A 13,984-nucleotide genomic window follows, 5' to 3' on the forward strand; every position below is an offset into this window, starting at 1 on the left:
TAGTCCTGAAGCCACAGTGTAAGAAATTGAAGACATATTTAATATTATAGCAAAAAATAAAAAGAAATAAAATACCAGTATAATAAAAAAAAATACTGATTCACTAATCACCTACATAATCCTGTGTACTAGCCTGATCAAATTATTACAGCCCAATTCTGAATACTCACGGGAATTTGTTTCTCCCGAAAAAGAATTCCACCAATAATTAACTCCCAGGGAGTAGCATTTTCCTCAGGGAATTTTTATTTATTAGGAGGAAAGTGAAAGCAGAAAAACTCCCGGGGAGTTTCTGTTCAGAATAGGCCTGATAGCTGCTCAATTTAGTGAAAATCGAATTGAGAAGCTTAGGAAAGCCAGAAAATTCTCCATAGAATGCTACAAGTCAAAATTATGGCAATCATACAAAGATGCAAGGAAAAAGTATAAAACGGCGGTAAAGAGGATCTGCCGAACTTAACAAATTCGTGTCTTGATAACGTACCAATACAACCTCTATTAGAATAGGAGATGATGCATGGGCACCACCTATGTAGGAGGGCCTAAACGGGCCTATTGCTATCATCAAAAGAATTACTGAACTCGATTGTGGACAAAGAAAGAACGAAATTCGCAATAAATCATTTTCCTCCGTACCTTAGTTACACATTCCTCCAGGAAGTAAAGGAACCTACCGTAGAAAGGGTGAACAAAGTAAGTTTGACTTATATTCTACAAAACTGGAAGAGTGTCAAACCGGCAAAAAATTCATGAAAAAGTGAAAGTCTTCAGGGCGAAGAGTCGTATATCCTGCCTTCTAAAAATACTGTAAAGACCCTTTTATGTAGATCCAAACTAACGGGAGCCCACCACATATAGGCAGGAATCCTATTAGGAATTTAGACTGCCTTGGCCCAATGGCTAAGTATCCGAACGTTGCATTGAATACCAAACTGAGCTGGAATAAAAATGTCTAAAGACGCAGAGAAAGAACATATATAAACTATTATACATTATGCAAGGCCGTCTTCAGTAGAATTTGAATACTAAAGCCAAAACTTGCCCTGAGGATGTACAAGGCTATAATAAGGCCAATATTCACATGCGGTACGTTAGTATGATGGCCAGTACTAAATATCGTAGATAAGCAATACACACATACAATGTCAGACAAATTAGTAGGATTCAACGAGCAAATTGTGCAGGGGCTACGAGAGTAATTAAGTATAAGAAATTTTCAACCAGACTGAAATAGTCAGGCTGTTGGATGTCGAAGCATTACGAATATAATGGTATTCTTTATAAGCTTTTAGAATCAGGCAAACAATCAGATTATACTCAGAAGGCTAAGTGGGTGTTAAAACACGTCCGGAATTCCCGCTATCAAATATTGCACGAATCTTTATTCCGCTACCTATTTACAAGATTTAGTCCTGGGCGGTCATGCCTTAAGGGCTAGACCGATAACTCGGTAACATATCGTCACTAGACACGAATAAAGGCGCGAGCTGAAAAGTTGATCGCGAAAAAATGCGCATAAAAAAACTTCAGCGAAGAAAGACTCTTAACATAGTTGACGGCGAAGAAAGATGCGTTAAAATATTTGATGGCGAAGAAGGACGCGTAAACTTATTTTCGCGGTCAACTATGTTGGCGGTTGTAATAGTATGTACATTCCGTAAAGACTTTTGGCGAATAATGCTGAAGTGGCAATCCTTGGCCAAGTATAAATCTATGATTACGCGTCTTCCTTCGCCGAAGTTTTTATTATGCACGGGTTCGTCTCTAGTGACGATATGTTATAGACACAATCGCCTTATGCCTAGTTTACAATAACTTAATGCTTATTGCAGATACTCTTACAATAAACGTCATGTTTGTCTGCCCATTTTATGAAGACAATATATCTATTATAATAGCATCGTTTACTGATGACCAGCTGCGACAAAACAACCAAGTTGATATCACGTTGAGCTCAAAAAATGCTTGGAATCCAGTAAATACGGCAATTGAAGAAATAAACCAGAAGGTCAGACGAGAAACAGCTAGCCGAAGAGACGTTCGGGAAGGTAAGAGCGTAAGCGAACGTGACTATGGTGGTTGGGTATAAATGGACCCGACTAAGGTGCGTTTTTTATATCTTATTTTAAAACAAAACGGAGACTGTTCCAAGTTGATGCAACTTTTCAACAGTCTGCGCTTAAACCACCTCCCGACTAAATCCCTGACGGCAATATCAGGGTGATTGGTACTTAGACAGAAGAAGGTTTAGATCGGTTAAAGTTCCACACTGACTGTCTCTCGTAAACAAAAACCGTACAAAAAATCTAAAATAGTAAGTGATTGTCGGTGTGTGATATTTAATCTTGATGACCAGATCGATAGTATCTTGCTAACGTACACAGTAACGAGGGGACTCATAAATTAGCTAGGATCAAAGCATCTGATAACGAATGAAGGGCGGAAGACTTCTGATGGAGGTAAAGAGAAAATATAATCAACAGACACGATCACGGGACAGAGGTGACTTGCTGAGCATGCAGCAACTTTCAACGATAGCCCTAATCTCAACGAAAGTAGGGAAACGTCTAAAATTAACTCTGGCGAGAGCGCGTCACTGGCTCGTCTAAAGGAAATTTCTAAAAACTACATTACTAACATAAGTAGATTCAGCGAAAAGTCAAGGTGGTTTGATGAAACTAAAAAATCGCGAAAATCGATACTATCATAGGTCGCAGAGAAACCGTATTATAATGGTGCTTACAGCGCTGTTAGTTCTTGTGCGATACATAAGGTATAAGGGTCTAAAATTCAATTTTTCAACGCAAAAGTGAGTAGACTATGAGAATCCTAATAAGACCGTGAAACTTACCCAGCTGCAACGACGAGACGCCAGGCCAAGCATTCAAAAAGTTTCCACGCGCACGTCCGTAATTCAAACACTTCACTCCCGGCGTCGCTGGCGAATGATTTGAGGCAATAATATCCAAGCAACCAGCTTTCAGAGCGTCCCATAACCGGGGCTGATTTGACTTGACGCGTATCGGAGGCTGGGCTTTGAACTCGGTATGACAATCTTCGATTTGCTCTGCAGACAATGCAAGGTAATGGGGACAAGTTTCAGCAGTCAGATTTGCGCCGGCGCGTTTGCATTGCGCCACAATGGGCAACACTTCGGCGGAGCTTATGTTCATGATATGCATATGTTTGCTGGAACATCAAGAAAACGAATGTATCTTATGACTTTTTTGTTGTAAATTTCAACAAGCGTAGATATCTACCCCTTATTTGCCGTGGCCAATTGACTGATCAGTTGCACGGCATTTACTTCCATTTCCTCGGGACGTGTGCGCAAGAAGGACTCATATTTCTTGGGTTCTTCCTCATTGGGCTCTATGGCATTCTTTAGAGGCAACTCGGCATTAAACTGTATATATTAAGAAGTGGTTAATTCTACATTCTTCATTACTCATTTAAGAGCTTCATTACTCATTAAGATGCTTTCGTTTCGGGGATATTTTTTCACAAAACTTTACTAAATGTACTTGTATTGGTTTCCTAACACCTTTCGGTCTCATAGAAACGAAAGCATATCAAATTCTATGTTCACATTCTTACAGCTATAACTGTGCCATCTTCCAGCTTATCGATCACATCTTCAAGATCCTTACGATTTATGGCGGGAAAAGCATCTCCAACTGGTGCCGGTGTGGGCGAAAGTGTGCACTGCAGTCCGATAACGCCAGCGCCCAGCAACGGATCAGCTTCTTTGACATTCTCAGGCACTAGGCCACCCCAAAATCCGACATCCACGTAAAGCTTTCCACGCGCCACACCAGTTTTCGTTTTTAGCGCCGCCACGCTGGTGGTGGGCGGTATGGTGTTACTAAAACGAAAAGTTAGTTTATCAACAAAATTTGTAGCACAGCTGTCGAAAAGTATACACGTACGTAGGTCTATCGATGATCGTGGTGAAACCGCCGGCAGCTGCTGCTTTTGTTGCCGCCATAAATCCCTCCCAATCCTTACGCCCCGGCTCGCTGATATTCACATTGGCGTCTATCAGACCCGGCATAAGCACTTTGTCGCCAAAATCATAGACCTACGACAAACCCAAACAAATAGTGCATATTTTTAAAGATGCTCTCTAACAGCCGCCTGCTAACCAGCAAAATGCTTTATTTCTCTCTTTTTTGCTCACCGCTTCCGATTCCGTGTTGTATACATAGGTATTCACCTCTTGCGCAGTGCGCAAAATCTTGCGTATGATGCCCTCTGTGTCGACAATAATGCCACCATTGAGGAATTCCCGTTCGGTGCCCAGGAAAATTCGCTTGCTTAGGAAAAGTAAATCCATTTTACAACTTCGTTTATGGAGTAAATGTTTTCTTATGATGGAATCGAAATCACTGTTAGCCTTTATTGTTGGTTAATAAGTATCTACTTGGTTGGATATGCAAATGTAGAAAGTGTTTATTTTTATTGGATTCTATATTTAGAATGATTTTCCGCGTTGTGTATTTTCATACGCGATCACTGAATAGAACTGAATGAGCGAATAAAGGCAGCAGTGTTTTTCACAAAACTTTCACTTTAATTTTTTGTAAAGTGCAAAAGCTTCAGAAAGGTGAAAACTCGAAAAAAGCTTTTTATTTATTTGATAAGGAATTGATTACGGTTGTAAAATTTAAGTCATCCAACTGAATCATTTGATTCAAAAAGCGACTTGTAAACTAACAAGTAGAATAAAGGAATTTGTTATTTCGCTTCTATTTCGTGGTTGGCGCAGTAAGTGATTTAAACCGTGTCCAATAAAGCACGCCAGTCTCTTCTGTAGCAAATGACGCCAATTGGAAAATCCAAGTGAAGCCAAGTCCTTCCAAACCTAGTTTTCTAACGCAGAGAATGCTCCTCCTCTCCTACCACCAGCGGGTACCGCGTTAATTACTTTCAAGGCTTACTATGTCCATCCTTTCGACAAGACCGTGCCAGCGAAGTCCTTGTATTTTAACCCGGTGTGCTCTGTTCATGTCATTGTAAATCTCAAACAGCTCATCGTTCCATCGACTGCGGTACTCGCTGTAAATCTTCCGCAACATCTTTCCCTCGAAAAATTCAATGGTCGCCTCATCGGATGTTGGCGTTGGCCATATTTCTGAGCCATATACCATCACGGGCGTTAAAGGTGAAATATGTAGAGTGTAGTTTTTCGTACGACGAGCGAGGCTGCCACCATGATCGATATTAATGATAGTTCCTTAACATACGAAGTTCTCTACCTTTTCAAAATTATTACTGTAACAGTGTCGTTTTGTCTTCGTTCACCTTCAGGCTCACGCGCTTTGCTTCCATATCAGACTTGGAAGGTATGATAGGCAGTTGCGATGTATGAAGTCTATTTTGGTAACGAACGGCTCGGACAGGTCTTTCCCAACGCTGTCGGAGCAGGTGTTTTACAAAGCCGTATTAGTTTCTCGTGGAAACCAAATTCAGCAATCCTTTTTGCGCTGTCTAAAGCGACTTCTAATTCAAAAAGACAATGATTTGCGAAAATCTTTTTCTCGCGGGATTTTTCCAAGATTTGGTGTATGGCCACACCGAAACGGGAATGTCAGTTCGTCGATGGTGGGCTTCAGCCTATCACCCAATTGTCGCGATAAGACCTTATATGCGATATTCAATAAGCTCATACCGCGGTAATTAGCGCACATGAGATGCTTGCAGGCTACTTTTAACTGCTCACTATTGCACCTTAATGTTAGCTGCCGGACCACTTTTTCAATCGCTAAATTGCGATTTATACCTCGTTATAATAGGACATCGACTTTGTGGTTCTTATCCAGAGACTACGCGCAGGTCTTGAAATCTTCCATAAATCGTGTAACTTACATCAACGATTTAGATCTTCTTCAAATAATACTCGATCATATTTCAGAGAATAGAAAGAAATTATTAAAAAAATCTAATATGTACTTACTCATTACAAAAAAAAAAAATAGGAGCATTTTGAAAACCAGTAAAGCCTTCTTTCGGTCTATTATCCGAGCACTCCCAAAACTCTCCATCTGGGTTATCTTCGGATGATTTAAGGAGTCTGCTTCACAAAATCTTAGGAGATTAGTGGAGTCCCCACGAAGCCTTAGCAGATTATCTGAGTGAGCTTTTTCGGACCCCGAAATCACTCATTTATGGAGTCCTAAATGCACAGTTTTTCAATATACATATGTATATTGAAAGGACCGCTCTCGTGTAGAGGTTGGCAGTGCGCGACAACATTCCGCAGGGCCTGGGCTCGAGCCAGGTTTCCGACCAACATAAACAGAAATTCTAAGAGCGGTCCCTTTGGCAGGCAATGGCAAACTTCCGAGTGTATTTCTGCCATGAAAAATAGCTTCTCATAGAAATACAATCACCGTTCGTAGTCGGCGTAAAACTGTAGGTCCCTCCCTTTTTATGACAACATCAAGGCCACGCCACAAATCGGCGGAGAAGCTCGGCCAAACATTAACATATTGTGTAAGCGCTTATCTATTATTATTATATTGAGCGGGCCATACGCTTCTTTGGGACTCTTTCTTCGGAGCCTCCCTAGGAGCACCAGTGCACCGCACAGTGAGTTGGCTGGGTAGTAACCAGAACTGGACTGTCTCTCCATTCCAGCACGAACATGTTTTGCCCGGAAAACAATAACCATAGCCGGCTCGTAATACGAACACTCTTATTTGAAAACAATTCACCTTCGTATCCCCGTAAGTTGTTCCATTTCATTTGAATGATATTTATTTCTAACATGTTTTTCTTTTATTATTTTTTAACGAACTATTTTCAGGCAGTCAAGTTAAGGCGCATGTTTTTAGTGAAATATTGTTACATACATATACTAAGTACATGCACGCATTAGTGAATAGTGATACAAATTCTTAGCAACACAAAATTATTAGCAACAGGAGCTGATGTTGGTTCAATAAACCGCTGGCGCGCAGAAAAATTCACATACATGAGTACACACTGATGCAAAGCAGTTAAGCATATAATAAATATAGACCGTAAATAGAACATTTAGCGGAGCATTGGCGGACCTTAATTGCTTTGATTGCACCGAAATCCACTTTGATAAGGATATTAACAAATAAATAAATTGCCGGCAAATAGCGATTGATTTTATAATATAATTTCGTGAAGGTTTCTTTTTAAATAGAATCGACGAATCGAAACACATAAATGTATGGCAGGTGAGTTTAGTTTATGCATTCACAGCATACCTTTGCCTTAAGAATAGTACTCAATGTTGACCTAGCGAAGAAATAGTGGCTAAAAAAAAAATACAATTTGTTTATGTATGTTTGTTTCCTTATTTTGAAAATGTGGAAAAAATTTAAAATGAAAAAACGCCGTCACAACAGAACTAGCAATGCGGTACCACATGAACGGCTGCGTGTGAACTTTTGCACAGATTTGGACAAATCAGTTTTGGTGAATAATTTCGAGAAACGCGGTTGGACGCAAGTAAGCCCTGACGATGATTGGCATTTCTATTGGGCAGGCGTGCAGACATGTCGGAATATTTTCAGCGTCGATAGCGGCTATCGCATGCACGATAATCAGTGAGTATCTCTGTTGTGTTTATAATAAATATGTATGTATGTATGTATGTACATTAGACTGCATCCCTAAAAAAAAGTTGCGTTTTTCCGTCGGGATTACAAAATTTATTAGATATATTTGAAGACGTGCACCAAAATATTAAGATTCACGTGTCCGATTTGAAAATACCTCCAATAATGGAGTTTTTTTATGAATAAAAATAGTTTCTTAAAGAATACAAAAAAATCCCCCCGGTTGACAAACCAGTTTAAGCTTAAAAAATCTGCATAAAAATATTTAAATATCTTTTCAACGGAATCGTAATAATGCGAGTTTTGATGTTGATTTTTAACTTTTTTTAAGGATTGGTTTAAGAAAAACTTGGAGAACTAGGCAAAAACTATACCGATTTAGGAAAGATAATTTCCAAATAATTTTTTTAATTTAAGATGTTACCTCACAGGTGATCCCATAACGATAACATTAAATTTTTATATGAGAATTGAATTAAATTTTTGGAGGTATTTTCAATTCGGTCGAGCTCACGTAAATCTTAATATTTCTCCGAAATATTTTGGTGCAAGTCTTAGAATATAATAGATTTTTTAATTCCAATGGAAAAATAGTACCGTGTTTTTTTTTTAATGGGGAGTGATGCAGTCTAATGTACATACATATGTACATCAATGCAAAAAGGAAGTAAAATTTAATAACTTACAGAATGATTAATCACTTTCCTAATCATTATGAGTTGTCACGCAAGGATTTATTGGTGAAGAATATCAAACGCTATCGCAAGGACCTCGAACGTGAGGGCAACCCACTGGCGGAACGTTCAGAGCCAACTGCTGCGGGTGCACCGCGTTATATGTATCTGGACTTTATTCCCATAACATTTGTTTTGCCAGCTGGTAGGTGAATATTATTATCTAAATAATCTATCTGCATTTAACATTTCTATGCAAATACACACATTTGTAAAAGGGGACGCTGAAAAGTTTTGAGCCTAAGTACCTTTAAGTGCGATTAATGTCTTGTCCTGCCCGTCACTAATTACCCGATTAGGCCAAAATAATACGAAATATTTTAATAAAGATCGAATTTTTCTGATTCGTATGACTGTACTTGAAGAAAATGGCCATACGAAGTTGTTTTACTCTCTTTTAAATTTTGTTAAAATAGACTAAAAGGGCCGGTTGTTCAATGTCCGATTAACACAAATTGGAGGTAACAGCTCCGGTTATGCACGATGTCGAAATCGTCGATAAATGTCCGGTCAAATGTCACCAAATTGAGCAAGCGGCCTGGCACTCTGGCAAAAGAGCAGACAACGGTCATTGCTTGAGCTGATCTGCTCGTTTGCTAGACTGCCAGGCCACTAGCTCACTTTGGTGAATACCGCTAATGTTTTTATTGGAAAATGAAAAATTATGAATTACCAAGTCAGGGTTGCTCTATCTTTTGGTCGTGTTACCGACTTCCGGTTTGGACCGGAAGTTAGTTAAACAGACCGGAAGTCCATTGTTTTAACCGGAAGTCTATTCCAGAAAAAAGTTTTTTTATCCTCAGAATCCGAATGTGTAGTAAAAGCATGTATATATGTCTAAAAAAAGATTAATTTCCGGTAAATTTAATCCACTTCCGGTTTGAAGTCAAATTTTTGCGTTTTTTAACCAAAAAAAAATATTTCCCACCCTGTATAATATGGTGAGATAGGAAATGCCATTTTCATTGGGAAATCGCCTCGGAAAATAATAAATTAATCAGCTGTTCTCAAAACTTGCAAATTGTTACTGGTTTTGGATTTTAGTACTTTCTCGCAAATATATCCACGGAGTCCAAATGTTGACTTACTCTCGGAATTTTGTTACTGGCAAGGTACTGAATAGTCTTTACTGGAAAGTACGAAAAAACGATTTATATGTTGTACTCTAGTTGCTTGTTGTTAGCATACAGCGGCCGCTGTGGTGTAGTGGTAATTAGTGCGCGCTTCCACTCCGAAAGGCCTGGGTTCAAGCCCTGGTCAAAGCAACATCGCAAAAAATGTCCTCTTTCAATTTACTCCTTTTCTATTTTTTTTGCTCAGATTATAACATGTTTGTTGAGGAATATCGTAAGAATCCGCAAAGCACTTGGATTATGAAACCGTGCGGCAAATCGCAGGGTGCCGGCATTTTTCTCATAAATAAATTATCGAAATTAAAGCGTTGGTCGCGTGAAGCGAAAGGTCCATTCCACCAGCAATTGTCTAAGGAGAGTTATGTGATTTCCAAGTAAATTTTTAAACTATAAACAGAATTAAAATTTTAATAATAATGCGCCTACATTTAGATATATTGACAACCCGCTGCTCATTGGTGGTAAAAAATTCGACCTCCGACTCTATGTGCTTGTCACCTCATTTCGTCCACTGAAGGCATATCTCTTCAAGCAAGGTTTCTGTCGCTTCTGCACAGTCAAATATGATACAAGCGTTACCGAACTGGACAATATGTATGTGCACTTGACGAATGTGAGCGTACAAAAACATGGCGTACGTAGGACATCCATTACTGCATGACGACACTTACCTTCCTTCCTTCCTTCGCATTATTTCATTTCTCCCTTTCTGTAGGGTGAATACAACAACTTGCATGGCGGCAAATGGTCGGTGCAAAATTTGGCACTCTATTTGGAGGGCACACGCGGCAAGGAGGTAACGGATCGCCTCTTCGGCTCCATCGCCTGGCTAATTGTGCATTCATTGCGCGCTGTAGCGCCGGTAATGGCCAGCGATCGTCATTGTTTCGAATGTTATGGCTACGATATAATTATAGACAACACTTTGAAGCCGTGGCTGGTAGAAGTGAACGCCTCACCTTCACTCACATCTACAACAGTCACTGATCGGATATTAAAATACAAATTAATTGATAATATATTATCTGTGGTGTTACCGCCGGACGGTGTACCTGAGTAAGTCAAACAATTAAATACACTTTATTTTTCTTAAAAAGCTGCAATTGTGTGTAAGCAGGGTTGCAAACCAAATGTTCTGGAAAACTGCTATGCAGGTTGAGCGCATGATGTGGAACCGCAATATGGCAAATGCTGTGCGATATTGCATTCTTTTTTTTTATTTTTTATTTTTCTTATAATCTAGTTATTCCAATTGACTTTCATATGCGGCTAACTTTTGTTTTTTTTTTTCGTTGTAGTGTGCGCTGGAATAAAATACCCAGTGCGGACGCTTTGGGCAATTTCGAACTTCTATTAGATGAGGAATTAGCAGCCCAGGAAGAACAAGCACAGAATGCACAGACCAGTACGAAAGGAAGGGGCGGCGGCGGCGGTAATCGGTGGAAGTGATCGTAGAAATATGCCATAGCTGCTAATGAACCTATATAATCAATTTTGGTGTTTTTAGAGATGATTACTTCTTGTATGTTTGTGCATACAATTGTTTTTTATTAGGAAATACATTTGTTATAAATAAGCATCAAAAATCATTAGTAGAAAGGTTAAATAACAAGTAATTTTTAGCAAAAAAAAAAAACCGACTTCAATATATATATATATTATATACCTCATGATGCACTGATCGGATCTTAACCAGATTACCACCTCTGAGACACTACCTTTCCGATGCAAAAAGAATTATCTAAATCGGTTGACGTGGTCCAAAGTTATGCGGTAACATACATAAAAAATAAAAATAAATAATTAAAAAAAATAAGTAAATAAAAAAATATTCCGACGAACTCCTCCTTTTTTGGAAGTCGGTTAAAAATGTGTATGCATATGGGCATATTTGGATACTACTTACCATATATTTTATGTAAAAAATTAGCTGAAATACTCACCATGCAAGAAATGGAAATGTTTTTTCTCTGCTCAGTCGGAAAGTACAAAAATGGCCGAGATTCTCTTCCTATTTGTGTGGTGCGTCTTGGTGCTGTCGCTCAAATGAAGGGATCTACAGTTTCACGTCGCCTTCGAACGAAGAACAGTTTTTATGAGAAACTTTCATGGCAGAAGTACTGTCGGTTTCCAAATAAACAAATTCCACCACTTTTTCGAATTTATAACTGTCAAGAGTGACGGGTGTATGAGCGTATTTGAAATTATCACGTTCTACTCGAACATTTGGGCGAATTTCCTAGATTACGCGTTCAAAGAACACAATTTTTACTACTCGGTGCTCATTACTACTAAATCAAATGAAATAAAATTTTTCCTTGCGCAATTTCAATAGCACTTCAATAGATTTCAAGTTGAGCATAAGCACCAGAGCATCAAGAAAAAAGGGTGCCCATTTGCTTTGCTTCTATATCAAACTTGATAGAACAAATGTACAGTCCGTTGTAAAAAAATTACCCGAGAGATTTAGTTCTGCTGCTCTCTCCAGCACCATAGATTAATTATGTCGTAGAGTCGTCCTATCTGAAATTTTGTTTTGGCATCGGATGGTTCGGAGAGATCTCCCCAATTTTGATTGATCTGATTGGTGCCCTTGCTTAACGTAATTTTGCGCAGCCGTAGGAGTTTCGCACGGGTAACAAATTCATACATCGCGGCGTGAGGGAGGTCCTTATCGTACTATCGAAGGTGGCTCTAAAATGGACAAGGTGGTGATTCTGGTGGTTCTGGTGGTCTATCCTCTTTTTTTCCAAGATTTGGTGAATAACTGGTCTATGGTGAACTTACCTCACGCCCATAAAGTTCAATAAGTTCATCTATGTCAGCCTTTCACAAAATACGCTCGATAAAACTTTATAGCCGACACCGCAGTAGTTGGCGCATATGACAGGGTCATCCTTTTTGTGGTTTCAGAACCGGGTGTAAAAATGTTCCTCAGATAATTCAAGAATAGGGTGAATGAAGCGCGAATCAGATGTTTGTCAGCAATTACATATTTGAGATATTTTAGTTTTTTTTTGGTCAGACAGTAGGTACTACAGGCTTTGGAAAACTTATTCATGAGGCGATACTTATGTGAACAATGCGTAAAAGGGATCCAAGCATTTTATGAAAATCGTTGTTCTGCAAGAAGTCATCTGAGTCAACAATCAACTCTTATTCGATTATCGCTTTTCCTTGGTTATGTGCATGTCGATTTCTCGTTCAATAAGCGACTGAGATTAGTGTTTTATCGCTCAATTTTCTACAACCGTTTATTTGTAGAAGGATTAGCGACTATAAATTATTCACACGCACTTATTGAACGAGAAAACGACTTAAAAAAAAAATACCATGGATAATCGATAATCGACTAACAGTCGTTTATCTACTACTAGTCGACACTCGCAATAAGGGGGACTGCCAAGGACATTCTGAAGAAGAACAGAATGAGAACAAAACTTTCTGGTACGCTTCTAAAGAGAACGAGAGTATCGAAAACGTTTTTGAATTTGAATTGAACGTGAATTGCTAAGAATTTTATAAAGCGTTAAAAAAAGAACGAAAAAGTATTGCTGAAAACGATTAATACTTTGTTTCTTTTTCGTCAAATACGTGTTATGAAATATAGAATACAAAGAGTTTTAAGTCGTCTTCATGCACACGAATGACTTGAAAAAAAATCCATAGATACCGGTCGAAAAATATCTGAATTATATTAAGTTATCGCAAAGAAATTCTAAAATTTATCACGAATCATCGGGATTTGCGACTTATCGAGCTGACGAGTTAAAAAATACCCGTAGTTAGGTATGATTTTTTTTTTTACTTTCATTCCCATGCAAGTCAAGTTCGTTACTCACATTTCGTAAACCACAACCGAATAAAATTTGTTTTAATAAATTTTCTTTATTAATATTAGCATAATTTTAATGTTTCGTTTTCATTTTCATTCTTATAACATTAACTTATATTTAGTGGATTTTTGAATTCAAATTACAACTAAAAAGTGTATACTGAGCAATATTAATCACTAAGTAGTAGTGGTAGTTACGATTAAGTATCTATGTATTTAAAAAAAAAAAATATTAAGTAGTTAAAACTAGGCACGGTCTTATGTATGTACTGCATACTTTATTTTGCATGTGTATATATATAAATTAAAACAACAAAAGAAATTAAAACACGAACCAAAACAAAATAGTAAAAATACTTGACAAACAACGAAGCGCAAATGAAAACATAAACAAAAAAGAAATGGAAAATGAACTGTTGTGTTATGGATGGACATACACCATGTGACATGATCTTATTTACAAACATACATATTTACAAATGTATGTATGTAAGTACTTAATCAGAAAATATGATATGCGCCTGTAAATACATAAATACATATACATATAAATATGTAAGTACATATGCTATACGATAACCAAACATAAAAATTATAAGTTTATTATTTACAAATGTGCAAACGCAAGTTGCAAATGTACATGTACATATGTATGTTATACATATACATATGTATGTTTAAAACACA

At 38.1% G+C, this 13,984-nt stretch overlaps 2 protein-coding genes across 2 annotated transcripts; one reads left to right on the plus strand and one right to left on the minus strand.

Moving 5' to 3' along the window:
- Nucleotides 1–2,611: 2,611 nt before the first annotated feature.
- LOC108373456 (allantoinase, mitochondrial-like) lies at nucleotides 2,612–4,342 on the minus strand. Its single transcript, XM_017629351.1, has 5 exons — nucleotides 4,181–4,342; nucleotides 3,930–4,081; nucleotides 3,598–3,865; nucleotides 3,261–3,406; nucleotides 2,612–3,189 (listed from the first exon to the last, which is right to left on the minus strand). The coding sequence occupies exons 1-5, from the start codon at nucleotides 4,334–4,336 to the stop codon at nucleotides 2,799–2,801; spliced, it is 1,113 nt and encodes a 370-aa protein (XP_017484840.1). The 5' UTR covers nucleotides 4,337–4,342; the 3' UTR covers nucleotides 2,612–2,798.
- Nucleotides 4,343–7,341: 2,999 nt separating this feature from the next.
- On the plus strand, nucleotides 7,342–11,064 carry LOC108373455 (Tubulin tyrosine ligase-like 1B). The gene is made up of 6 exons (XM_017629350.1): nucleotides 7,342–7,583; nucleotides 8,284–8,474; nucleotides 9,650–9,836; nucleotides 9,895–10,096; nucleotides 10,178–10,518; nucleotides 10,761–11,064. The coding sequence occupies exons 1-6, from the start codon at nucleotides 7,342–7,344 to the stop codon at nucleotides 10,909–10,911; spliced, it is 1,314 nt and encodes a 437-aa protein (XP_017484839.1). The 3' UTR covers nucleotides 10,912–11,064.
- The last annotated feature ends 2,920 nt before the right edge of the window (nucleotides 11,065–13,984 follow it).

The sequence above is a fragment of the Rhagoletis zephyria genome, unplaced genomic scaffold (genome assembly GCF_001687245.7).
Source record: "Rhagoletis zephyria isolate East Lansing unplaced genomic scaffold, Rhagoletis_zephyria_1.1 Rzeph_scaffold_06710, whole genome shotgun sequence".
NCBI classification, from domain to species: Eukaryota; Metazoa; Arthropoda; class Insecta; order Diptera; family Tephritidae; genus Rhagoletis; species Rhagoletis zephyria.

Bases quoted from the DNA above. Each gene is read 5' to 3' on its own strand.
- LOC108373456 (XM_017629351.1), bottom strand. From the start codon at position 4,336: ATGGATTTACTTTTCCTAAGCAAGCGAATTTTCCTGGGCACCGAACGG. The intron at 3,407-3,597 runs GTAAGAATGTGA...TAATATATACAG, and splicing joins AAGATGGCACAGTTATAGCT to TTTAATGCCGAGTTGCCTCT. The intron at 3,190-3,260 runs GTAGATATCTAC...TTGATGTTCCAG, and splicing joins TTGGCCACGGCAAATAAGGG to CAAACATATGCATATCATGA.
- LOC108373455 (XM_017629350.1), top strand. From the start codon at position 7,342: ATGTGGAAAAAATTTAAAATGAAAAAACGCCGTCACAACAGAACTAGC. The intron at 7,584-8,283 runs GTGAGTATCTCT...AATAACTTACAG, and splicing joins TATCGCATGCACGATAATCA to AATGATTAATCACTTTCCTA. The intron at 10,097-10,177 runs GTACGTAGGACA...CCCTTTCTGTAG, and splicing joins TGAGCGTACAAAAACATGGC to GGTGAATACAACAACTTGCA.